A 27802-nucleotide genomic window follows, 5' to 3' on the forward strand; every position below is an offset into this window, starting at 1 on the left:
CGGCTGGGTCCGTGAGCCATGGCCGCTGGGCCTGCACGTCCGGAGCCTGTGCTCCGCGACGGGAGGGGCCACAGCAGTGAGGGGCCTGCGTACCGCCAAAAAAAAAAAAAAAAAAAAAGGCCTCTTGGAACTGCTACCCTCTGATTATCTGTATGCTGTGAAATCACCTTCACAGAAGCAGATGCTGCACAGTGCTAGTCTTCCACTGCCCTGTGCGTGTGTGTGTGTGAGAGAGACAGAGAGATCGAGATCAGTCTTTACACTCCCCTTTATCTCATTAGAATCCTGGATTTCCAGGAATTGAAGGCCAAGAGGTCATCTAGCCTGTTCCCAGCAGACATCACCAAGGTCATCAAAGATACATGGCTTCACTGACAGAAACTTATCAGCTACCAAAACCACCCCCAAGAGATGCTGCAACCACTTTCACTAAACTCTTGGGAGTATTTTCTTCTCCTCTAACTTCAGGAAGGTATTTGAAATATTCTAGCCCAGACAGAGAAAGACAGACTCCCCTCCCAAATATTCCAACAAAGTTCTTTCATCATTTCAATGACCCCCTCCACTAGAATCAGCACCATCCAGGCTGACAGCATCAGGTACCCTCTACCCATCAGCTCACCACAGAGCTAGAGGAAAAGAGCCACAGACCTGGAAACCCAGCCAAGGCCTTATTACTACCCAGCAAGTGGAAAGATTCTGTTCACTTGCCTGTTACATGTGGGGTTGAACCAGATAGACCCTGAAGCCCCTTGTAATGGAAGGTCATCAAACCATCGTTAGGTACCAAAGCCTGTGATACGTGCTTTGTCTACTTTAAGGTATTTAAAAGTCACGAGATTCTTATGGGAGAAGTACAATCATGCCCATTTCACAGATGAGGGTATTGAGGCAACGATCATGCCCTGAGTCCCCCAACAAAAAATAAGAACTGGGTCCAGATTCTCCACCATTCTTATCCACCTCTCAAGTCCCCACTTTCTCTGCCATAACACCATATGTCCTTATATGTACAGCTGTGTATTTCTGAGGGGGTCTTGGTTTCCACTGTGACTGCTATTGGAAATCAGAGACTTCATCTAGTTTACACAAAATTCTGGTGATGGCTGAATATGTTCCAGTGTGTGTTTGGTTGTCGTTGATGACGGTATTTGTGTTGATGCTGCTTCTCCTCTCAAGCCCCCACTCCCCGTCCCCCTGAGCTCCTGGAGGGTATCAGTCACCCCAGAGCAGCCCTGCCCTCACCTGGAAAGGGCTCCTTGAGGAAGTGGCCATTGATGGTCTGGTTGGCTGTGCCCAGGGGGTTCTTGGCGATGAGGGTATAGTTGCCATTGTTGTAGTGGGTGGGCTTGTTGAAGAGCAGGCAGCCCTCGGAGACCTCGCCCTCCTGGTAGTACTCCACGTGGATGATCTTGGACTCACGCAGCGGCTGCCCGTTGTGCAGCCAGTGCAGTGTGGGCGGTGGGTTGCCGCGCACCACGAACTCGATGCAATGTTCCAGGCGCAGCTCAGGCTCCTCCAGGCTCACCACGCGCGGGGGGTCTGCCGGGGAAAGGCCAGCTGATACCCAGAGCACAGAGCCTCCGGTGTCCCAGAGCAGCCTTCCAGGAGCTGGGGTGGGCAACCCAATTCTTCCCCACCCCACTCGAAAAAGACCTGAGGCAATCAGAGTTTCCCCCCCTAACACCACCCCCAAAGAGAGGAAGAGATGTCTGTCTTCACTCAAGCTTCCTGGATCCACTACAGCTGGAGGGTTCCCTCTCATGACCTTTTAGGGGTTTAGCAAAAGGCAGACTTGGGCCAACTTAGGAGTAAAGTCAGAGCTGAGTTGGAGGCACATCATCTTCTGAGGGACAAGGACACCCTTCTGGGGTTACTAGCCAAGGACTGACTTGATTTGCTCAGTCCTGCCCCACAGGAGTCTTTCTGCCCCTCCTGGTGGACCAGGCCCATTGCAGCAGCTCTGCCCGGCCCCAGCCTCCTGTGCTGAGATCCCCAGGGTCCCAGCCGCCCCCCACAAGGGCATCTGCTCACAGTGGACAGTGAGGGCAACGCTGGCATTGCTCATGCCCACCACATTCTCTGCAATGCACGTCAGGGTGAAGCCGTTGTCCTCACTCGTCACATTTACCAGCGTCAGGTTGATGGCGTGTACATTGGTCCAGTTCAGATTTGTCTAAAAACCCAATAAAAAAAACAATAATCATGTGTATAAAATAAGCTGCAGGGATGTACTGTACAACATGGAGAATAGAGCTAATATTTTATAATAACTAAAAAAATGTTTACGACTGGACATTTTAAGTTAAGTATACTTTACCACAGTAAACATTTAGGAAAAGATAAAAGAAAAAAGAAAAATTAGATGATGGTACAAAAAAAAGACAACAATCAAACAGTTTCTACAAGGACGGCTCCCCCACCTAACCCCCAAACACCTTTAGGAATCAAAAGGAAAGCTGAGCAGTAGGTGAAGGAGGGCTTCCTGGTGAAGGCACATTGACCAAGGGCCAAGCTCTCTACAGTCAAGAGCTCAGGTAACACTCACACCTATCCCATGAGATGAATGGTAGCATTATACCCATTTCACAGATGAGGAAAGTAAGGTACAGAGGTGTTTATAACATGTTCAAGATCAAGTTGGCTAGAAAATGTTGCAGATGGGTGGAACCCAAGTCTACGTGCTTCTTCCTATAGAAATAGGACCACAAACTTCCCCTCTTCTTCCTCCTTATTCTCACGTCTCTTGCTTCTATTCATGATTTTAGCTCATTAAGACTAAGAGGTGATAGGTCCCAAGCCTCGGACGCCTACCTGGTGGGTGTTGATGGACTGCAGTCCGGTGACTATCCAGTCCACGTCGGGCAGGGGCGATCCAGAGCCATTGCAAGTGATGACAGCATTGTCACCCTCCTGTACAGTCAGGTTGGCATGGCTCACGCTGATCTCAGGCAGGTCTGGGAGGGAGGACAGGGTGGGTGAAAAAATAGGCAAACACTTGCTACCAAAACTTTGTCCATGGGGGCAATGGTGGCACTGCTTGCTTTGTCCAATAATGACTCCACAAAACCTGCCTGACCTCTCAGAAGTCCCCCAAGTCCCAGAAGCTTCACACCACCTCCCAAACAGACAGTAGAACTCAAGATTTAAGCCCATGCAGTTGGACATGGTGGTTGGGGAGTGGGGTTTTGTGAGGAGGACAGTTGCTGAAGGAAGGCAGCTCTAACAATGACATCAAATGACATCTTCCACTTTGGGCACTGGTTCTCAAAACTTTGGTCCGCTTCAGACTCCCATGGGGATCTTGCTAGAAATTCAGATTTCCAAACTCATCCCCAGATATTCTGATCTCTTAAGTCTGTGGATGGACCCAGACATCTGCTTCTCTAAAAGTGCCTTAGATGCTCCTGATATAGGAGATCCAGAGACCACACCTGGACATAACACTCCTTCAGGTTTGCTTAACAGGGAACGGACAGAGAGAAAGGACTCTGGTCCAATGACAAAGAGCACACTTAACCCCTTTCTGCATCCCTGGAACCAACCTTCCCACGGCTGGCTTATGAAGGGACAAGGATGAGCAAGGAGGTAAGAGGGGAGCCAGATCTGCACCCAGTGCAGAGTTCAAGGCTGGGAGGGCAGTGGGGAAGGAAGGCCCTGGCTTTCCCAGCTGATGCGCAGCACTGTCCCTGGTGTCTGAGGGAGGCCCGCGTGGAGCCAGCTGGTACCGGGCGGCTCACTCACCGCACTGGCTGATGTTCATGCGGAAAAGTGGGAGCTGGGAGCCATCGGCACTGATGCAGTAGAGGTTCTGGCTGTTCAGCTGGGCCTCCCCCTGCTCCTGCCACAGCTGCATCCAGCGGATGTCACAGCTGCAGTTGAAGAAGTTCTGCTCCAACCTCCTGTGGGCAAGAAGTGAGGGAAGGGAACCCCTGAACCGAAGGTGGCCCAGCTCCCTCCCAGGGCTGTGAGGTCATGCGTGGGCCCCCACCTGCTCCTCAGGGACTAAGGAGAGAAGGGTTTAGCAAGGTCTCCAAAGAAGTAAAAAAATACTTATAGAAGTCCATGAATTTCTTTAGTTTTTAAACAAATAAACTCATTCCAAAAAAATCCACTCCACTGAACTTACCTGCCAAAGAGACCTTTAAAATACATGGGCTTGGGAAGCTCCTCTTCTCAAAACCCTCCAGTGGCCTCCCAACTCTTTGAAAGTCAAAGTCAAAGGCCTACGGGATCTATACCACCCTCTGTCACCTCTCTGACTGCATCGCCTGCCTCACCCTCTCCTCCTCTTCTTCAGCCACTCTGACCTTGCTGTGTGTCAAGTTTACCAGGATGACCTGCATGCTCCTGCCTCAGGGCCTTTGCACTTGTCCTTTCTGCCTACAGAGTTTGGACTCAGAACATATCTGCTAGATCAACTCCCTCCCTTCATTAAGGAATCATATAGCCTTCTCTGACCACTTCTATAGGAAAGCTACCACCAACCCCTGCCCTCACACTGCCCAGTCCCTTGCCCGACTATTTTCTTCCTTCTGGTATTTGTCACTGCCCAGCATCACTTTAAATATGTATTTGCTTGCTTGGAAGTTTGGGGCTAGCAGTTGCAAATTAGTATATATAGAATGGATAAACAAATCTAAAAACTAAAAACTAAATATTTATTTGCTTGCTTATTAACTGTCTCCCCAAATAAAAATTAAGTTCCATCAAAGTCAGAGACATTGCCTATTAGGTTCATTGCTATATCCCCAGTACTTATAACTGAGCCCGGCACACAAATAGTTGTTGAATGAATAAAAGGAGGGAGGAAGGAAGGAAGGAAGGGAAGGAGGGAGGGAGGGACGGAGGGAGGGAAGGAGGGAGGGGGGTGGGGAGGGAGGGAAGGAAGAAAGGAGCTATTCTCCCTGCGGAGAAGGTGATTCTCTGTTTCCAATATCTGCTCAAAGCCCATCTTGGGACCAGCTTTATTCCTTCATAAATTCAACAAAATCCTTAATAAGCACCTCATCCATGTCTGGCTGTGGGCTGAGTGCTGCTGAAACAGAAATGAATAATCAGTCCCTGTTTTCCAGGAGCACTCATCTTGGTAAAGAAGACTGTCTGATGGAGGAAGAGTCAAGTTCAAGGCCCTCCTTCTCCACTCATTTTCCTTGTGACTTAGAGGGAGTCACCTCCCCTCTAGAGGGAGTTATCTCCTTAGGGGGACAATTGAAGGGCATAAGCTGACGTAAAACTCTTCAAGTCAAGGGCACCTGATAAATCTGAATGCCAGGATCACTCAGGGGAACATGATTCTCTTTCTGGACCAGTAAGGGGATGACTCTTGGTACCCAGAGGGAGGGCCACTTGGGTAACTGCACTAAGACCCAGGATATTTTTGACAACTGGCAAATTCCAAAGTAGTGAAGCACACATCAGCACTAACCAGCTTTCAGAAAAAAGTGAGGCCCCTGGAAGGGAGGAATCAGTGCTTTCTAGCAAACAAGACAGCACAGGTAGAATGTGCAAACAGCCCTGTATGATATCCTCTTAAGTCTAAAAGTGCCCATGACTTTGCTCTGCACACCACACACACTCTTTCAGCAAAGGAGACAAGAACTAACCTTCAACAAGCATCTGCCTCTCACAGCTGCACTCAGAGCCAGCCAGTCTCTCGTCGTCATGCACAAGAGGGACCCCCTCCTATGTTTGGAGGAGTCAAGTCACGTGCTCAAGGTCCCTCGGCTAGTATGTGACAAAGCAGGGCTTCATAGCTTAGCCTGTTGGACTCCAAAATTCATGCACTTTCCCCGCCATCTATCACGTGTAAGGCATAGCTAGATGGGAGATTCTAGGAGGAGTAAGCAGGATACCTGAACTTTGGAAGCTCGTGGAGGGAAAGACTAGGGGAAGAGTTAGAGGGATGATGTAGGCTGGACTGTGGAAACAGGAGAGAAAGCTTGTGCTACAGCAGGAGCACTGGGAAATAAAGCTGGAAGGGCAAGTGGAAGCCAGATGGTGGAGGACATTCACTGCCACATCAGGAAGCTTGAAATGCATCCAGGAGGCAGTGGGAACCACCAAGGCCCTTGTAGTTGGAGAATGAAGTGAACAAAACTGTAAGAAGAGTAATCCAGCAATGCTGAACAGGATCAACCAGAGAGGAGGACAGCCGGAGACTGGGACCCCGGTTAGGATGTCTGATAAACACAGGGTCACCGTGTACAGTACTGAAGTTCATGCATGTCTCAATGCACTCAGCCAAAGGAATGAATGGGGGATGAAATCCAGCCTGCATACCCTTGACCAGATCCGGTACCTAGCATGGGGCTCTATCCACCCAGAAGAGGCATCTTTTCTCATTCACATATAGGTACCATATAGGCTGGCAGGCTCCAGGTCAATGTTCTCAAACTTTTTGGTCTCAGCACTCCTTTTCACTCTTAAAGATGACTGAGGGTCTCAAAGAACTTTTAGGTGGATTATATCTATCAGGATTTACCATATTAGAAATTAAAACTGAGAAAATTTTAAAACACAAAAATGCATTAGCACAAACTCCATCAAGCATCAGAGGAATGATGTTAACGTATGTCACGTGGCCTCTGGAAAACTCCACTGCACACGGGAATGATAAAGGCAAGTAACGTCTTGGGGTTATTATGAAAATAGATATAACCTCTTGGTCTCCCTGTAAGGGTCTTGGGGATCCCCATGGGACCCTGGACCACCGTGAGAGAACGGCTGCCTAGTTACTAAAAGCCTGGAGTAGAGAGGTAAAAACTGGGGAGAGGGAAGGGGAAGATGGAACAAACATAAAGGAAGACAACGTGGTATTTGGTGCTTCCTTGGAGGTAGAAGAAAAGGAAAGAGTAAAAGATGACCCCAAGGTTTTAAGCTCCAGGGGACAGGAAGTCAATGGAAGACAGAAGTATCTTTGGTTGAAAACAGAAGAGAAAAACCAGTGGAAAGGAAGAGGGGAAACATATCAGGAATCGGGTCAGGGCAGGGCTGGGGGTGAGGAGGGGAAGGTAAGGTCCTAGAGCACGAAAGTGACGGATGAGGTCCAGGACCCTTGGAGGGGTTTGCCCTGGGGTCAAGGCAGATGCTTCTGCAGCTGAGAAATGAGGGAGAGGAGAGAGAAAAGGTAGACAGGAGAAAAGGAGAGAGAAGTCATAAAAATAATTGGATAATAACGTTTGCATTGCATTTACTCTGTGCCCAGCACTATGCTGAAGGCCTTACATGCCTCACCCCCTCTGACCCTCACAACAAGGAGGAAGCGGGGGAAGGGAACGTCTGAGGGCTTCCTTAGGAGACACAGAGGTCACATTCCCTGCCCAGCATTTCTGGGGACAGGGAGGTGGAGTGGTGGCTGGCAGTCACGTGGTAGGGGCTGTGAGGAGAGGCCTGGCAGCCCTGCTGGAAGGATACTGAGGGTCCAGATGCCGGAACACATGCAAACTGAACCAGGTCAGCCTGATTTTTCCCAGCTGCTTACTTGACAAGATGTGGTCATTCATTATTAAGTAGCTGTAAAAATACAAATTACCCACCTGGGTGGCAAATACTAGACAAGTGAGAGTATTGGCCAGGCTGCTTCAAGCCACATGTGCTTTATTCAGTTCTGCCTCTTGTCTGAGCCCTGCACTACTGCGTATCCCACCATCTCAGGGGTCCCCCAGAAAGGTGGACGGTGCCACGGTGTCCTGAGGCTGGCAGGGGAATCCAGTGAGATATGTGGGGTGTGGCTTAGACCCTGCCAGGCTTGGGCACGCTAAAAGCTTGTTTGTTTCCCTCCGTCTTTTTCCTCCAGAAGGCATGCACCATGAGACCTGGTCCTTTCCTCCAACCCAGGGTCCCCTGGAAACTGCAGAAGAACTTTGAGTTCTTCCCCCCATCCCTCTGGACTCTCCTCCTGGACAACAAGACATACATACGGCAGAAAGCATTTTCAGTCTCAGAACAGATGCCCTGGGCATCTCACCAGCAAATCCACTCTCGTCTTCATATCCTGACAAGAGGGGTCAAACAGTGAGGTGGACCAGAAGCAAAGAAGGGCAAGTCCTGGGTCTAAATGATGCTGTCCATTCTCACATCAAATCAGGTCTAGAGCAGAGGGGCCTTCAGCCAGGGCTTCAGGGGCAGACTCAAGGAGCCTAAAGCAAGCCTTCCCCTGCTCCATCAATAATGCAGATGGCCCCATGAATAATACAACAGCAGCTGCTTCATGGCAAAGATTACCAACACCCAGCCCTTTCTTTAAGATGGCTAATCGTAGGGCCTAATCGTAGGGCCCTTGGGGCTTCCCACAGATTAACTCAGCCCCATCCGAGTTTGTGCACAAAGACACTTTGCTGAACAGCCAAGGCCAAGACTGAGTGTTTAAAAAACACTGATTCCCCGCTAGTCATCACTCTGGTTTTCTTCCCTCCGCAGCATCAGTGCTGCCAGTGGCAATCCATGGCCAGGTAGTGAAATATGGGGAAGGGACCCAAATCTGTTGTCACAGAAGAAAACATGCCCAAAGGGCACCCTGGAAATGCCAACAGTCCTGTGGTTAAAAAAATATATCCAAACAAAAGATCTGAGTTGAGCCAGTTGTGTCACCTTGGGCAACTATAGTAGATTGAATAGTGTCTCCCCCGCACCCCAAAATATGTCAAAGTCCTAAGCCCCAGTAGCTGTGAATGTGACCTTATTTGGAAATAGAGTCTTTGCAGATATAATCAAGTTAAAGATCATGGATGATATCATTCTGGATTACGGTGGGCCCTAAATCCAATGACTGGTATCCGTATAAGAGAAAAGAGGGAAAGATCAAAGACAAAGAGACAGGGAAGATGGCCACGTGAAGATGGAGGCAGAGACCGGAGTGGTGCTGCCACAAGCCAAGGAACACCAGGAGCCACCAGAAGCTGGAAAAGGCAAGGAAGGATTCTGCCTAGAGCCTTGGAAGAGTGTGTAGTCCTGCTGACACCTTGATTTTGGACTTCTGGCCTCCAGAAGAGTGAGAGAATCACTTTCTATTGTTTGTAGCCCCCAGATTTGTGGGAATATGTTAAGGCAGCTCTAGGAAATGAATACAGCAAGTATTCATTCAGCCTGAATTCTCCAAGGCTCTGTTTTAATGTCTGTAAAATGGGGGTAATTGTGCTCAATCTGCCTTCTTCACAGTTACTATGAGGATTAGTGATAACATATGTTAACGTGCTTTGTGAAGTAAAAGGGGCTATAAAGAGGCCCAAAATTATTATTATAATAACAGTATTATTAACATGATTGTTGAGTGATTTTGAGAGCTGTGGCAAGTGGGCAGGGCCAGGACTGGGGGAAGGAAAGTGACAGGATCAGCACAAACCCATCCCCAAAATTGAGTTAATATTTTACCAAGTTGATTAAATCTGTAAATTATACTAGAGGTAATTATCACTTTGCTTTAAGAAAATGAAATATTCCAATCTATTTTAATCATGTCTGCTCCGTGCATGCGGGGTATTAAGAGAAGTCTGTTTGAGATACACTAATGGTCCTTAGAGTATTTCTGGAGGGTTTCTGTGCTGTGAGTTTATATCCTTTGGTGCCTCTTGCCTTTGCCTAAATGGTATCATGGGACTCAGAATCCAAGCTTCTTTTTTTTCCAATTCATTCTTTACCTCTACGTCAATCTCTTTGATTCTCGCTCAGCTTTCTGGACAGACTGTTCCCATCTTCTCGGTAAAGGGAAAACACCATCTTGCCATAACCAGAAACTTCGGAGAGCACTGTGCAACACCAACTCAAATTTCTCCAAACCCGTGCCATTGAAAGAGTGCTGGCTACTCAGAAGCCAGTCTTGAAAGATGCTTCCGGTTCCATCAGTAAGAGAAAAACACAGCCTGGACAGGTGAGAGGCGGGCCAGGTGCCTGGCCAAGACCACACCCTTCATCTCACAAAAGTAAAGGAAGTCTCTGGCACACGGAAAGGGCTCTGAGAGGCTAACTTGTTTGGATTTTTTCCCCCTTTGATTCCACTGAGGGGAGCCGCCATCGAGTGTGGCTTCTGGAAGGAGACGCATAGCATGAGGGTTATGGTACTGAGTTGGGCAAGGAAAGAGCTGGTCTTTGAAAACAATAGACCTGGATGGTGGCAATGCTAATAATCACAATACTAACTCCCATTTACTTGCCATGTGATGTTGGACCAGTTATTTCACTTGGCCAAGCCTCCAATCCCTCATGTGTCAAACTGGGTTTAAGCATACCTCCTCTGTGGGATTGTTCCGGGGGTGAGACAGGACCTCGTATATATTAGATACTCAATATACACCTCTTTTTTCTCCTTCTCTGCTACTGGAAAAGTTGTAGACACTCAGCCCTTCTGATGGGGAATCCCAACAGCATTAGTTCTTCTATCAAGGATCAGAGGAGGGGCTGCTTGGGGCAGGCAGAGATCCTCAGTGATGGAAAAAAACATGCTAAGAAATTGTTGAATGCCCTAGCTTGCCCCTCTGTTCCTGCAGAAGGTCGCTCGAAGCCTCACGCTTCTGCCCTTGTGATCTACTGGCTGCCACAGCTCACAGAGCCATCTCCCTCTGGCCTCTCTCCTCTAGGGCCAAAATTCTTTCCTCCTGGAAATACCCTACCCATGCCCACACCCCAGCCCACAGGCTCCACTGGGCAGACCCTGGCAGTCTAGATGGCTCATGGCAGATGGCACCATGTGGACTAATCAGGAAGTCAGACAAGAAAATATGACCCACTCTTCCATCTGCCAGGAACTGGGATTGTTTGGATTTTAATCACAGCCACAGCTAAGAGCCAACACACGGCCCCTCCAGCCAAAAGATAAATTTTCCACTCTCAACATTCAATTCTTCCTCAAAAAAATAGACCCCTACCAGGGTGACTGCTCCTTAGAGGGGGGGCTTCTTTATTTTCCAGCATAATTTTTTACTTATTTAACAATATGACAGAAATAAAATACTCCGTGGACATGGCGGCTCTCACACGCTGACTCACCCTGAAGGGAACGTCTTCATTCCCCCATAAGTCACATCCAGCTCACTGGTGTATTGATTCCCAGGCAAAGATGAATGCAGAATCCCATGATCCTCTGGGAGAAATCTGACATTTTCTTTAAATATATATCCACGGAACAACTGTTTCTAAAACTCCATGAAACAGGTCACTGGGGCAACACGCCATCGATTTCACAGCCAATGATTTTTTTAGAAGGAGCACTGAACATTTTCGCAATAATTCAGCCAACAGTAGACCCAGATGTCCCCTGGAGAGATGCTATCCCTGGCCTCCCACAGATGAAGGGGCAGGGGTCCCAGGAGAACTGGATGAAAGACTCCAATTAGCTCCTTTAGGGCAGGGTCCCTGGTCAGTTTGAGAGCAATGTAAGGAAAAACTGCAATTGTGCATTTTTATTGAAAATGACTGTAGAACAGATCCTTGGATTGAAAACAGATTGAGAAAGTTGGGAGACGGCGAAGCAGAGTGGTCAAGATCTTGAGTCCACGTGCTACCATTTAGTTAATGGGTGACCTAAACCAAGATACTAAACCTTGCTAAGTACCCCAGTGTCCCCAAATTTGAAGTGACAGTAGCCATTCCGACCTGATAGCATTGTTGTAAGGATTAAATAACTTTCATAACTTGATAGATTACTTGGCACACTGACTGGCCCAGAGTAAGATTTCAGAAATCAGTGTTAGTGGTGATCAAAGCAGTCATGTTAATTTACCTCTAACGTCTTTTCCACCTACAAAGAAGGGAATGAACACAATGCATCGAGTGTAACAGTTTGACATTGAGATGTCTGTGACATTGTCCAGTTTTCCAGTGTTTTATAAAAAAATAAGTACATATGCACCTTTTTCCAAGCTCAGGTAAGAGTTTTTATTGGAGTACAGCTGGATGGCAGCCATGTATGACTAAAGAGCTCTGATCACTAGAGCTATTGTGCTCACAGCTGAGGAGAAGCCTGGTGGGAAGGGCAAAATCCTAAAGTAGGAAGGCAACCCACAACAGTCTTGTCCTAAACTCTCCAACACTGTCAGAGACCATCTCTGTACTTCCCATCCCTGGAATGGCATTTTTAAGCATCATGTAGGCACTTGGGTCCATGAGGATGAGTAGGGTATGTACAAGACTGTCATGGAGCTGTAAATATTCCCCTTCCTGACCAACTGGGTCAGAAAAGGTAAGGTTATGACGCATCCTTGAACTCAGGTCTTACCAGGTGGAGGGAGAACAAGTTGAAAGGCCAACAGCATGGGCGGGGATCCAAGGCCATTCACTGCCTCTTGGTAAAGGATAGAAAGCAACCTGCATTCAGTGAATTTGGATCTGAGTCATCAAGTAAAAGGGAAGACACATGAGCAGTGTCTCTGGAACCCTGACTCCCTAACTCCATCCATGCCTCAATTCCTTTTCAATTTATTCCTTGATTTGTCCCCTCAACATAATATGCCATCCTTCATGCACAGAGATGACCCTGATGACTCACACATCAACATGACTTATTTTTTCCAGCAGTGGTCACGAGTTTTCATTCATCCATCCAAAGTGTGTTTGTGCAAAATGGCTGGCTGGGGTAGGAGTACATTGATCAGCCTCGGAATGCAGCAAATCTAAGCAGTCCACAAGCAGATTGAATAAATATATGGGCTTAGTCCCTCCAGGATGCCCATACTCAAGCGAAATAGGCTGACAGAAGATCACGAGAAGTGGAAAATACATGCAATCTGAAATCAAAGGCCTGGGTTCAAGTCCTGGTCCTGCCAATCCCTAGCAATGTGATCTTGGTTGTGTTTCACATGCCCTTCTGGAGCTCAGAACCCTCACCTTAAAAGTGTAGAGATACCTTTTATATGGGAGGTATAATAATACCTACCTCCCATGACATGTGATGATAAATCAAAGGTCATGTAAATGAAAGCACACCTAATAATCTATTTATATATTGCAAATGTTATTATAAATTGATAAATTATATTTATTATAAATATATATAAATATAAATGTTATTACTAATTACCAACAGATCACAAAACTAGGTCCTGCTAAGAGATGAGATTCCTATCTTCTGAAATGTATTGTGCCCAGAAGGAGCATCAGAAATCAAGGGATGGGGTGGCTCACTCTCACTGAACATGGTACACCCACATCATCCAACCCAAGGAGCCCCTTCAGGTGTACTCCCAGCTTCAGGTGGCTCCACCCAACCTTTGACCACCACTCCACCGAGCTGGACAGTCTTCAAAACTGAACTTACAATTCCCGAAGACTCAGCGTCTGGAAGAGCTGCCATGAGAGTGTGGTGAGCCGGTTACTCGACAGGTTTCTGCAAGATTGACAAATAAAGAGGAAATTAAAGGACAATCTGGCATGTCATGCTCTGCGTAGTAAGCTTGGTCAACTCATGGGAGCCTGGCTTTGCTGTTCTTCTCCACTGCTCCCTTCGGCTAACAGTACATCTGACAGTTAGTCGAGGCTACAGATCATGTCTGGAGAGGATGCTGAAACCTTTTAAAAGGCAAGGTTTTAAAAATCAAATGAAATAAATAAATAAATAAAAATGTCTTGGTCATTCTCCCATATGCTCTCACCACAATAAAATTTCAGAGAGCCTTTTTAAACCCACCCTCCTACAGGACAGAGAACTCTCAGAGTATAAGGTATACAAACAAGCAAGCATTCTTTTTTTTATTTGAGTTGTTTTACAATGTTGTGTTAATTTCTGCTGTACAGCAAAGTGACTCAGTTATACATATATACATTATTTTTCATATTCTTCTCCATTACGGTTTATTATAGGATACTGAATATAGTTCCCTGTGCTATACAGTAGGACCTTGTTGCTTATCTATTTTATATATAGTAGTTTGTATCTGCTAACCCCAAGCTCTTAATTAATCCCTCCCCTTTTTTTTTAGTTACTGAGGTATAACTGACTTACCAAAAAAGCCGTACGTATTTAATGTGTATGTCTTGATGAGCTTGAAGATAATATACATCCATGAAATGATCGCCATAAACAGTGCCATAAACTTAACTGGCATCTCTAAAAGTTTCTTCCCTCTCTTTTTTTTTTTTGGTGATAATAATATTTAACGGAAGACGTACCCTCTTCCCAAATTTTTAAGTGTACAATACAGTATTGTTAACTATGCACTACTCTGTACTAGAGATATCTAGGACTTCTTTACCTTGCATAAGTGAAACTATTGTGCCCTGTTACCAACAAACATTCTTTTTTTTAAAAATAGATTTATTTATTTATTTATTTATTTATTTTTGTCTGCGTCAGGTCTTCATTGCTGCGCGTGGGCTTTTCTGTAGTAGTGGCGAGCAGGGGCTACTCTTCGTTGCAGTGCGTGGGCTTCTCATTGTGGTGGCTTCTCTTGTTGCAGAGCATGGGCTCTAGGCGTGTGGGCTCACTAGTTGTGGCTTGCGGGCTCTAGAGCGCAGGCTCGGTAGTTTTGGCGCACGGGCTTCATTGCTCTGCGGCATGTGGGACCTTCCCAGACCAGGGCTCAAACCCATGTCCCCTGCATTGGCAGGCGGGTTCTTAACCACTGAGCCACCACGGAAGCCCTCAACAAACATTCTTAACATTCACACAAGTCAAAAATACTCCGCAGGTCACCTACAATTCCTTCAAGCCAGTCCCTCCCTCAGCAATCCTGTCCATCAATGATCAAGATATCAGCCTTTTTGTTCACACTTCTGTTCTCCTCCTAATGGCTTTTTTTTTTTTTCATTAGGATGCACAGGGGAAAGGAGTAGTCATTAGTCTTCTGAATAAAAGAATAAACACACCCACGGTTATTACTTTGCCAGGTTCAACAAACAACTTTTGATGTGGTAACAGCCCTTCAAGGCAGCGGCTGGAGACAGCTAGAGCTGAAGTGGGACCCCAGGAACCATGTACTTATCTAGTGATGAGAAAGGAGAGCGGTAAGAATTGCACTTAGGTAAATACCTATCCACACGCACACACGTGTGTATAAGCACGTGCGTATTTATGTCCGTTAAAGATGTAGGTAATAAATGCAAACACAGACTCCTGCTTATACACATATGCATATGCTTACAGGTGCACCTATATTTAGAGGACTTCTATAACAGATATTTGTTGAGAGCCAAATATAGGCTACACTAAGGAATGAGGGGGTGGATGACAGATAAGGTCCCTCTGGAGCTTACGTTCATGTTACAAATGAATAAGCAAGAGAAGTGTAGTTTGTGATGAGCGGAAGGAAAGGAATAAGCAAAGTGGGGTAAGTAACTGATGTGGGGGAGAGACAGGGCTACGTCAGAAGATGCTTCCAGACACGCCCTCTGAGAGGGGGATGTCGGAGCTGAGGAGTGAGAATGAGCGTAGCGCCAGGGAAGGTGTGTTCCAGGCAGCGGGAGACGCAAGTGCGAAGGCCTGAGAGGGACCAGGGGGCCAGAAAAGGGCCCAGTGAGGAAGGAAGTAGAAGGGTGGTCTAGGATAAGCAGGAGAGGGGACCCGCCACACCCACCTTGCTGGCCAAGGTAAGCCACCCGGATTTTCCTTTACGGAACAACGGGATGGCACTGGCTGGGTTTAAGTAGGGATGTGGCATCATCTAATTACCATGTTTTAAAATAGGAACCCAAGACTGGAAGTCATCAGAGCAATTAGGAGCTGCTGCAGTATTCCAGGCAAAAAGAGAGAGTAGAGACAATTAAGCTGATGGAATTCAAGCTAGGTGGTGGAGGGAGAGCTGTGCCAGAACCTCCTATGGGATTGGATCGGGCAGAGGAGGGAGACTTGAGCAACCAGGAGAGTGGTGATGTCATTCAGTGAGCCGAGGAAGGCTGCAAAGGGGTCCCAACTGGGGAACGGCGTGGATATCAAGAGCCTCCCCCTTGCAGACACTAAGTTTGAAATGCCTGTTAGACGTCCAAAGAAGAGAGATAAGATACTTTGTTGGATGCCTGGGTCTGGAGCTCAGGGGAGTTCAGACTGGGTGAGGTACAGAGAGTAGACACAGCTCATCAGAGGAGCAGATATTCAAACACAAGGACAAGCTAAGGGATAGGGCTTCCCCTTCTCATCTGAGGCAGCTCTGCCTTTGGTAACAGCCCATGACTGTGTGGGGGAGGAAGACCCCATTCTTGAGGTACAGGGGACTGGGGCGAAGGGAAGGTGTCCAGTAGGTAGCACCCAAGTTTACTGTCCCACTCTCTCCCCAGTCCCCAGCACTATCTCCTTTCAGAGTCCTTAAGCCCACAGCCCTTACTAGGAGAGCCTCCAATAGCCCCATACTGTCACCCACTTCCTCTCTGCAGGACTGTAGAGCACTGGTGTGTGTGACAACACAGGCTCTCATTAAAAGCCTATAAACCTCAACCCAGCCACATGCTCAGCTTCACAAAACCCCTAACCATGGCATTTTTTTTTTTTTTTTTTTTTTTTTTTTTTTTGCGGTACGCGGGCCGCTCACTGTGTGGCCTCTCCCATTGTGGAGCACAGGCTCTGGACGCGCAGGCTCAGCGGCCATGGCTCACGGGCCCAGCCGCTCCGCGGCACGTGGGATCCTCCCGGACCGGGGCACGAACCCGTGTCCCCTGCATCGGCAGACGGACTCTCAACCACTGCGCCACCAGGGAAGTCCCATGGCACATCTTATTCCTACAAACGGCCTCCTTCCCCCACTGACTGGAAGGAAAAGGGTGACAGAAGAACTGCATGATGGCCACTTGAGGACACCCAGGCACCCAGCTCCCTGCAGAGCAACTCCTGCTTGGGAGGGAGGAGCAGGGGATCAGACACGTACGCCCATCAAAGGCGCTGACCTTACACCAGGAGCTGGAACTCGGGGTCAAGGATAACAGACTTCATAGTACCACTCTATGTGTCTCCATTACCATTAGCCGCTATGATGTTTCCACAAAGGTGAGTGCCTCATCCAGATAGAAGTCTTCTGTTTTGTTTTGCTTTTCTTGGTTTACTGTCTACGCACAACAGCATCAGTGGCAGCAGAAGTTAGACAAGGCCCAGGGGCCTTGAGCTCTCTGCCCGACTCCAGCGCAGCCTGGAACAAAGCCCCTGGTTCTAAAGCTGAGCAGCTGCTCCTGCGAGAGACGGCCGCCAGGAACACCAGACGCACTGAGCCCTGGGAAACACGCGACGCACTGAGTCCTGGGAAACACGCCCCAGACGCCCTGAAACACGCCCCAGACGCACTGAGTCCTGGGAAACACGCCCCAGACGCACTGAGCCCTGGGAAACACGCCCCGCCCCCGGCTCCGGCAGGAAGGAGGAGGCGCGGATACAGGAGCGGTCCAGGGGAAAGTGGAAGCGTTGCCCATCTCCGAGGAAGGAGCAGCCCAGGAGTGTGCCAGTAGTTCTTGGGGGGCCCGAGGCAGGGAGCGGGTTGCCAGCAATGTCCTTTCACAAAGGTCATGTTTTTCTACATTAGGCAGAAATGTCAAGAGAAAATTGGATTCTGAAAGAAAGAAAATAACAGGCATTCTGGGCAAATAAGGAATAAGAAATAGCATTATCTCCTTATTACAAGTTAGAGGGGAGAGGGGGCCTGGGACACCTGGTAAGGGGGAGGTGGGCTCCGGCTCTCCCAGGGGTGTCTCATCTGCAGCTTTTCCCCACCCTCCCCCCACCCACCAAGCCCCACCTGGAGGAGAAAGGGCCCCTCCGGATTCCTCCAGTTCTTTGGCCAAATGGAGCGGCCACAGCAACACTCGCGGGCTCTGTCCACGACTGCCTTCTCCCCTCCCTCACGGTCCCAGTGGTGCACAGACCACCTTCTCCTTCTGCAGTCCAGATACTCTCCTTCTCTCACCCCCTCCTGCCCCCATGCACCATCTCACAATCAACAGCTGCCATTCACCAAGGGCTTACTAAGCACCAGCTACTGTGTTACCCACGTCTGCATTCATGATCTCATTTAATTTTTACAGCAACTCTATAAGACGGGTATTGCTATTATCTCCATGCAACAGATGAGGAAACTGGGGCTCAGAGGTGGCCAATGAAAGTTGAACAGCTCTGAGGAGCCTTAACGTGAAGACTCCAACAACAGGCCACAAGAGGCATACCCAGGAACATTTGCAACCAACACACAGACATGTAAACACCCAGGTACACATACACACAACCCAGTGTGTGTCCCCAGAGACAGAGACGCTGTGCTGCACAAGTCCCAGGAGGAAAGCAGTGCGCACAACGTGGCAACCGTACACAGCACCCTGCCAGAGACACACGATAGAAGCATCCAGCCACAGAGACAAACAAACACACAAAAGACGAGAAAGGCAAACATACACCGCCAACAAGGCAAGCAGGGCACACCTCCGGCCATCCTGCCTTCAGAGGCATTTATAACTGCTCATGTGCTGGGCAGATGGGAAAGACGAGGCAGGGGGCTTTAACCGACTTAACACCCACTCAGAACTCACTTCCCCTGATTTTCCTTCTAGCTGATGCCTCACCTGTGTTCACCTGTCATCAGTTATTGATGGGCCGGTTACCCCCCCTCACCAGACAAAGGTTTAATTAAGAACCATCCTGCCTCTGGGCCTCACGGCAGCCCTGAGCCTCCTCCCTTACAGATCCATTATCACTCGTCTCTGACTTGTGCTTGAGTTAATGGCCAGTTTCCAAGTCACCTGACTGTTGGAATAAATTTGGTGAGCAAGATTTTAGGAGATGATGCATAAAACACTTTCCCAAAATCAAGCTCCATGACCTCGCCCCCGTATCCCTCACCTGAGACTACCAAACAAAGCCATTAATTTTGTCCTGCACTACTGGCTCATTCACAGCCCAGACTCTGGGGCCCAGAGTAATGAACCATGGCAATGCAGCTACTGGGTCCTCTGGAAACAGGGAGCCAGACACACAGGTGGCCAAAGTCTGAACCTGGGGAGCAACAGGCTGAGATGGCCCCTCCTGCATTAGCCCTGTGGTGAACAAGGGAGACCTCAGGATGGGAAGCAGTCCCATGACCCTCCTAAAGGGGGTGCCCAACTGCAGCAGGATGGAGCCCCACAATCGGGCAGGATGTCACCCTCTACCCTGGGAACCCTGCCGTCCAACAAGAGGGTCACTCGAGATGGACCCTGCAGCCAAGAGAAGCCGACCAGATGAATCCTTCTGTTGCCCCAAAACACACTGCATCCTTTGGGGCTGACAGCTGAGAAGGAGACACTGATTCCCATCCACAAGGTGATCCTGAAGAAGGTACCATGGATTTCCCAGATTAAGGGTGCGGCTGACTTTGGAAGTACCTCCTCTTGTACCAGCAGAGGCAGGCCCAGGGGCAGGCTGTGTCTTAGGACTTAAGGCTGTGTCTTAGGGATTAAGCCAGGCTTAATTCCTTGGAATTAAGCCAGGCTGCCCCACCGGCACCATTCAGTCAGGCATCTCCCCTGTCCACACCACAGACCTTTGCTGGGTTGGCCCCGCTGCCACTTCAGCTCCTGGATGTTCACTCCACCTCTGCATCTCCTTAGTCCCTCTCACTTGGGTTTTATCTTCTGTTATGACGGGCTGGACTGTGTCTCCTCAAAATTCATATGTTGAAGTCTGAAATCTCAGGACCCCAGAATGTGACTGTATTTGGAGACAGAGCCTTTAAAGAGGTAATTAAGGTTAAAGGAGGCCATTGAAATGAACCCTAGTCCGATATAACTGGTGTCCTTATAAGAAGAGATGAGGACACAGACATGCACAGAGGGAGATGATGTGAAGACACGAGGAAAAGTCAGCATCTATAAGCCAAGGTAAGAGGCCTCAGAAGGAACCAACCCTGCTGACACCTTGATCTTGGACTTCCAGCCTCCAGAACTGTGAAGAAATAATTTCTGTTGTTTAAGCCACCCAGTCTGCAGTGTTTGTTATGGCAGCCCTAGCAAACTAGTATACCTGTCCTCAGCCCCTCTTTTGCCCCAAGGTCCTGACAGTTGGCTGCCCAACTGTGATTCCTGAAAGCCTCCAAAGTCATGATTTTCAGTCCCTCCCTCACTCTGCCTATGTCCCATGGCTCTAGGGAACCAGCTTCCCAATCAGGGTGCAGCCATGAAAATGCAACATGGCATCCGTCCACTCAGTCAGCTCCCCGCTGGGCATACGCAAGTCTCCTGCTGCAAAAGATGGTTATGAGAGAACACAGAGACCCAGGGGTGTGCTCAGCTGGCATCCTAATGGTGAGTGCCATGGTCGCTGACTTTTCCTAGAGGACACGCTGCTGCTTGCAGAAAGCACTATTCTAAGCACCGTAAGGGCTCAGAGCAGCAAGCATGGCTCCCCAGAGAACAACAAAGGTCCAACCCCTCCTGCTTTCACGAGCTCCCTTGGGGGCTGTGGCTTGCTGGCTGCCAACATCATGATGTAAATCTGATTTCCTCCATCCACGAAGGCAGCATTAGAAAGATGCAATTCTTCCTTCCTAAAGACCCAACACCTCCTCAGCTGTCTGTCTCTCCCCTTCTAACTTTCCCCATGAAAGAACTCTCTCCTCGTTCTTCCTGAAGACAGCCAACTCCCTCCCCTGCCATGCCACGCCAAGATTCTTTTGAAATTTCTGAAGGATCTGGAAAAAAAAGTCAAGAAAGGAGAATTCCTTCATGCAGCACTGACCCCACAGAGAGTTGCTAAAAAGGAACACACCATAGAGACGGAGAAGGCTGATAGTCTTCTCCCCGCTTTTCCAAGAACCAGGGAACTTAAACGTCATGATCTTGAACTTGGGACTTTGCGCATATCAGCCCAAACAGAAGATGCCTGCAGCCCCCCATGAGGAGCAGTTAGGGTGGCTGCCATTAACCTCCTCAGGTTGAACCAGTGGGAAGGAAGGAGGCTCCAGGCCATCTCTTCACCAAGGCCTGCTGCCCGCCCCCGAGGGGCCCCCCTGAGCCAACCCCTTAAAATCCAGCGCCTGTGACAAGGAAGCAGGTGCTGCTGTCCTGTGTCCCTCTTGGAGGCCAAGAAGTATTTTTCTACATCATTGACATATTTGCTTTTCCCTCAATTAAATTGCTGTAAGAGGGGGTGTGGGTTAAAGCCATCTGAGCCATTTTTATTCAGCTAAATTACACTGGATGGCTCATTTAATGAACTTTAATGAAGCCAAAATGCTTTCTCTAATCAAATCTCAAGTGACGTGACTGGTGTCTTGACCTTATATCAGGAGACTGCAGGCAGCTTTTCCACAAGGCCCTGGGCTGAGCTAAACCAGGGTTTCCCAGAGAATGTTCCTAGGAATCTGAGATCTGCCGTATATTAATGGGTATTACAAGGGGAAAAGTTTCATGTTGCTTGCTTGAAAAATGTGGTACTAAATAAAATTAAACAGGCTTATTTACTGCAGAACTTCTCTGAGCCTTTACTAAGTGAAGGATCTGACCCACTGAATCTCTCAAGCTTATTGGCTCACAGAACCTCCTCCATGGAATTCTAGCAAAAATATCACCCCATCCCATCATTCTCATTAGAGAAACGATCATGGTGATAAGAAGTATATATTTTGTCCTTATCCACGGTTCATGGCTCACAGCTCCCAAAACCCTTGGAATTTCTTGAAGGATAAGAACAACAGGAGCACCTTTTCTTATAACACTCGGTGTCCTGTCCTCAGTTCCTAAAATTGCTTTAGAGGATAAAGTGACTTTCGGAAATCCCCTAAAGATGGGGGTCTGGTTGTCAGGGGAACTGACCATGAATAGAGTGTTGGGACCTTTCATTCCCACCCCTTGATTTACTTTGAGGGGAAAGGAAATCAATCACCAATGGACAATGATTTAATCAATTGTGCCTAGGCAATGAAGCCCCCATAAAGCCCCAAAAGGACAGGGGTTGGGGAGCCAGAACACTTCCCTTCGTGTCAGGCCCCAAACTCTACCTGAACAGAGGCTCTTTTGTTCAAGACCTCACCCTTTGTATCTGTTCATCTGGTTGTTGATTTGTATCCTTTAATATCTTTGTAATACACCAGTAATCTAGTGAGTAAATGAGTTTCCTGAGTTCTGTGAGCCACTCTAGCAAATTGATCGAACCCAAGGAGGGGGTCATGGAACCTCTGATTTATAGCTGGTTGGTCAGAAGCCCAGGTGACAACATGGAGCTGCGATTAGCACCTGTAGTAGAGGGTGGCCTTGTGGGACTGAGCCCTTAACCTGTGGAGTCTGATGCTATCTCTGGGTAGATAATGTCAAAATTGAGCTGAATTGTGAGACACCCAGCTGGTGTCCCAGAACTGCTTGGTGGTGTGGGGAAAAAAATCACTTTGGAATTGTGTGCAGATTCATTAATCATTGGGTGCCAAGGTCAGCAAGCTATGGCCTGTGGGCCAGCACTCTGTTTTAGTAAATACAGTTTTATTGTAAGACAGCCACGTCCATTTATTTACACGTTGTCTAAATCTATGGCCCAGGTGGAATAACAGTCCTCCAAAATGTCCACGGCCTCATCCCTAGAATCTGTGAATATATCAACTTCTATGGCAAAAGGGACTTTGCAGATGTGATTAACAGTATGGATCTTGAGATGAGGAAATTATCCTTAATTATCCTGTGGTCCCAAAGTAATCACAGGGGTCCTTAAACATGGAAAAGGGAGGCAGAGAGGTCAGAGAGAGATGAGACACAGAAGAAAGCACAGAGGCAAAGAGGGTCAAAAGCCAAGAAATGCACATGACCTCTAGCAGCTGGAAGATGTGATGCCACGGATTCTCCCCTGGAGCCTCCAGAAGGGAACCCAGCCCTGACAACACCTTGATTTTAGCCCAGTGAGACCCATGTGGGACCTCTAACCCACAGACTGTAAGACACGCAATTTGTGTTTTTAAACCACAAAGTCTATGGTAATGTGTTACAGCAGCAATAGAAAACAAATACAAGTCACTTTTGCACTAAAGCAGCAGAGTTGAGCAGTTGTGACAGAGACCAAATGGCCCACAAAGCCTAAAATATTTAGTATGTGGCCCTTTATGAAAAGTATGCCAATCCCTGAGCTAGACCAGCACTCGCCAATAACGCAAGCCACACATACTTTTTAAAATTTTCTAGGAGTCACATCTTAATAAGTGAAAAGAAAAAGGAGAAATTCGTTGTGTTCATATATTTTACTTAACCCAATCTATACAAAATACCATCAGTTCATGTGATCAATATAAAAAAATACTAATGAGCTATTTCATATTCTTTTTTCTTTTTTGTATTGTGTCTTTGAAATCCATGTGTATTTTACATTCACAGAACTTCTCGGTTTGGACTGGCCACATTTCAAGTGCTCCATAGCCATGGGTGGCCAAGCCTACTATATTGGAAGGTACAGGCCTAGAGCATCCATAAAAGCCAGGCATTGATGAGGTCCTCAGTGGAGAGAAGCAGCCAACAGGTGGAGAAATATAACTGTAAGTTCACCAAGGTCATCAGGTGTCTCTTCCCCAGATACCAATCTGTCCCACAATCAAGCAGTCACATAGCTTCTTATACGGAAAGAAATCACTCCGGTTGTCCTCAAGTACACGGCAACATCCCTAAGTGACTACCAGTGTCCCCTCGGGCTGGAGAAGCTCAGGACAGGAAGGGAAAGAGGGGACAGGACTTGCCACATGCTGGGGGGCAGGGGGGTGGAGAAGGACGCATGGGAGACCAGACTTGGGCACAGATTACTGGACTCTTAGAATGCTTGGCCCACCTAATCAGGTCCAGACTCTACGTTGAAGTTCAAATCTTTTCAGACGATGACCTCAACCTCCTGTTGCCATATACTCTCTCACCACCAAAGTCCCTCCCCCATCCTGCATCCCCTCCCCATAACCAACCCTAAAGACCAACCACGAACAGAAGGGTATCACTCAGCGGGCTGCCTGTACCCTTGGAGCTTCCTGGCACTCCTCCCTCTCTCCTGGCACTGCCCCGTGCTTTCGACACCTTTCGTATTCTTGTTCCCCAGCTTCAGGTACATTTAAGTGGTTCTCTCTACGTATGGCCAGTGCCACGCACTCTGAAACCTTTCTTCCCTCCTTCTTCTCCCACTGCATTCTTCCTGGGCCTTGAGCACAGCCCACGTCTCAGACTGCCAGCTTTGAATGGCAGCTGTGCATGTGTCAGCCTCCCCCATCAGACTGCTTTTCTTGAAGGCAACCATTTCTTTTCAGTGTGATATGCTTGGTAGCACCTGGAATCCAGTAAGTGAGTGCTCAGTAAATGTGCAGCAAGTTCACCTGAAAATTCCCACAAAACTTCTGCATCACATGGGTCTGGAGGCCAGTCCTACCACTGCCACTTCCATGCTCTGTGACCCTGGGTAAGTTCCTTAACCTCTCTGTGCCTCAGTCCTTGGAGTTGTGGTGAGGATTAAATGGGGTATGGCAAACAGGGTGCAGAAAGCAGGTGGTACAAGGCCTGGCCCTCAATGAACACAATCTATCATCATTCATGGATGGCGTCTCTCCCCTTATCTGCTCATCTCCAGACACCAAAGCTGCAACAGGCCAAGCCCATTAAAACAAATACCAGAGGCCCAGGCAATGCCCCCTAATTCAACACTGACAAAATCTCAGTTCAACAAAATAATATGGAAACCCATTTTAATGAGAGAACAGGTAGCATCTCCTCCCCTGGAGACGTGCTGTTGTCTATGCCCCTGTCCGTCACAGCCCACCCTTCACATGCTTGGGCAGAGCCCAAAGTCCCCACAGGTGCAGGGAAGAAGCAGCCCTCACCTCGAGGCCTGAGAGTCAGTGGTTTGGTCAGAGATCAACCTGCATCTGGGTATTCGCCAGGCCGCAAACCCCAGAAAAGGCCTTAAAGTCAACTTTGTTCCTTCACTCGCCTGCTTCATAGCAGACCTTGAGTGTCATTGAGATGATTCTGGGGGTTTTTTTCCCTGGGAGTTTCTTTTCAGACAAATTAACCAAAAGCTAACTGCCCTGAAGCACACGAGCTATCTCTGGAGCCCCAGAAGGGCACAGCCCGGCAGACACGGGCGTTCCCAGCAGTGGCCACTCAGGGGCAGAGTGAGCCAGCCTGGCTCGGGGAGCCTACCGCCCCAGGAGAAGCTCTGGTACATGCAGGATGACGTGGTGATGGGACCAAAGCCTCACACTCATTTTTTACTCCAGAGCTGTCGTGACAAGAGGAAAACAAAGATGCAGAGACCATCTGTGAGAGCATCCGTGGGAAAATCGAGAAACCACAGTGACAGTTTGCCGTCTGTATCTGCGGGTTCCGCATCCTCGAATTCAACCAGCCGTGGAGAGAATCCACAGTTGGTTGAATCAGTGGATGCAGAACCCGTACATACAGAGGGCAGACAGTACTACGCCATTTCATATAAAGGACTTGAGCATCCTTGGATTTTGGTATCCGGCGGGGGTCCTGGAACCAATCCCCCCAGATGATACCAAAGGACGACCCTACTGGCTAAAAGTGATGGGGGTAGTATTGAGGGTGGAGGGAAACAGAGGTGAGCCTGGTGCAGGCCACACTCAGGCAACTGCCTAGGGTGCTGTCAGGACCGGGGAAACCTGAGTCCAGGGAAGGCAGGTGGGGAGGGAGACTGGCAGGAGTGCCATGCTGCTCTTCAAGATACAGAAAGCATAATTCTGCTAATTACCTGTCTGCCAGGCCAGGCACCTATCCTCATTCTGAGATCTACTCTTGGGATTCAAGAAAAATCTATGGCTCTCTTAAAAACAACAAAATTGTGAGCAGAAAGTTGCCTTGGGCCTTTTTATAAAGAAATCTGATTAGGCCGACATTGCATCCCAACCCTCCTTCAAGATGAGTGGTTGAAGAAACACAGGCCAGGTGTGGATTTGAGAACAGCGTCACAGAGAGGTTCTCCAACTCTGGGTATCAGAATCACCCGGAGGCTTGTAAACCCGACAGCCAGGCTCCACCTCCCTCCGGAGTTTCTGATTCAGTAGGTCTGGCCTAGAATTTGCATTTCTAGGCAGTTCCCAGGGGATGCTGATGTTGTTGGTTTGGGAACCCTACTTCAAGAACCACAGATCTAGAGAAATCTAGTAAATGAGTTTACTTTGGTTCCTATCAAATTCTTCTGTCCTAAAAGGTTGCACGATCCTACATATATAAGAGAATAAAGCAGTCATGTGTCCAGATGTAAAGAGGCACTCTGTCAGGAGTTAAGGCATTCCTACAAGGGCTCCTGGGAACAAATGTCATTATTCATAGCTAGGAAGGGGACTTAGCAATCCCCACCTGAAACTTGGTGGAGGATCACCAGTGGGGAGGTGCCACCAGGAAGTCTGGAGAAGGGCTGTCACTACACTGGAAATTGACTAAAATGAACAAATTGGGCCCTGGCTGCCCAAAGTGCCTCCTGGATTTGCAGGATGAATCTGTCTGCTTCCCTCACCCCACCCCCCCAGCCCCTCCTCAGCAGGATTTCTGAGTGTAGGATGTGGGGTTGCCACCCGGAGACTGTTTTAGGGAAACCCGTGGTGGGGGGGTCCCTCCAGGAAGGGGGCCCTTTGGAACCCCGTGTCTGGTGGGCCTGGAGGATGAAGGAGGGTTAGGAATCTGAGAAAAAGAGAGGCAGTGAGGGAAGTCCAGGCTGCCGTGGGGGAAAGGGACCTGCGGAAAGGGAGCAGCGGAAGAGCAAGGGAGATAGTAAGACCCGAGCTCCAAACCGAGGAGTGTGATCAAGGCTGGGGCCAGGCAGCCTGGCGAGTGGAGGGGTCACCCAGGCAAGGGCAGAGAGGGTGGTGCTAGGCATGGAGAGGGAGGACGCACATGGCAACAGCGGGCCAGAACCACACTCCGGGAGAAACGACGGTGCCCAGCCCTCCCGACAAAGGCCACACTCCTGGCTGCCCGAGGAGGGGTCCCCACGAGAAGCCTGGAGCACAGTGTCATCAACTAGGGCCAAAAGGTTAACTGAGGCCACTCTCTGGAGTAGCCAGGGCGGACCACAGCCGACTTTGCTGACAGTGGCCTGAGGGCTTTGGGTGCCTTTGAAACGAAGCAGCTCAGGCCTCCCTGTCCCTCCCCTGCAGGGATAAAGAGCCATAGCTGGACGCTGCCTGCCTCCCTCCTGGCAGAGGCCAGAAGGACACATGAATGCCACTGGCGCTCGGGGCCTTCTCCTCCGCCCCGACTGGCCAGGAGGCTCAGACACGGAGATCATGTGAGGAACTGGGTAACAGATGAATTTTTAAGGAGTGCATGGGCAGCTGATCTAGTGCAGGAAGAGCCCGGTCAGGCCGTGCGATGGGGAACCTACTCACATCCCCGCTGTACTGCTCTGCAAAGCCGCATCGTGCCGGGCAGGGAGAGATTTTCAAAGTGTGGTCCCCAACCAGCAGTATCAGCATCACCGGGGACTTGTTAGAAATGCACATTCTCAGGGCCCCCACCTCAGACCTGCTGAGTCGGATGCTCTTGGGGTGGGCCCAGCATCCTGTGTTGTATCAAGCCCTCCAGGGAATGCTGACTCAGGCTCGAGTGTGAGAACCACTGGCGTAGTGATAAACAGCCCGGACTCTGGGGCCAGACAGACAGGCTAGACGCTTGGCTCTGGTCCTCCCGAACTGGGTGACCCTCCCTGAAAAAGTTACTGAACCTCTCTGGGTCTCAGTCTCTGCATCCTAACCACAGAAGTCATAAGTGGAAGGCTTAAAGGGCAGCTTTGAGGATTAAGGATGAATTAATACATGTGCCCCAAACAAGTTCTTGGCACACAGTAGGTACTCAATGCTTCGCTGGGGTGGCTGAGGTATTGCAGGTGGTAGTAATGATGGGAGCTCACACGCCCAGTGGTCCTTGCTCTGGGCCTGCGCTCTTTAAAGCTTTTGCACACAAG

General features: G+C 48.8%; 1 protein-coding gene across 4 annotated transcripts in view; it reads right to left on the reverse strand.

Annotated features, from left to right (window-relative positions):
• Positions 1-27802, reverse strand: part of NTRK3 (neurotrophic receptor tyrosine kinase 3) — a 296832-nt gene that overhangs the window by 244948 nt on the left and 24082 nt on the right. For all 4 annotated transcript variants that reach the window (XM_055088208.1, XM_055088207.1, XM_055088209.1 and 1 more), the window contains exons 3-7: positions 13250-13318; positions 3745-3902; positions 2815-2957; positions 2035-2176; positions 1246-1542 (exon numbers count right to left, since the gene is read on the reverse strand). In XM_055088208.1, coding sequence (XP_054944183.1) covers positions 1246-1542; positions 2035-2176; positions 2815-2957; positions 3745-3902; positions 13250-13318 — 809 coding nt within the window. The remainder of the gene's footprint in view (positions 1-1245; positions 1543-2034; positions 2177-2814; positions 2958-3744; positions 3903-13249; positions 13319-27802) is intronic.

The sequence above is a fragment of the Physeter macrocephalus genome, chromosome 11, assembly GCF_002837175.3.
Source record: "Physeter macrocephalus isolate SW-GA chromosome 11, ASM283717v5, whole genome shotgun sequence".
Taxonomy (NCBI): Eukaryota; Metazoa; Chordata; class Mammalia; order Artiodactyla; family Physeteridae; genus Physeter; species Physeter macrocephalus.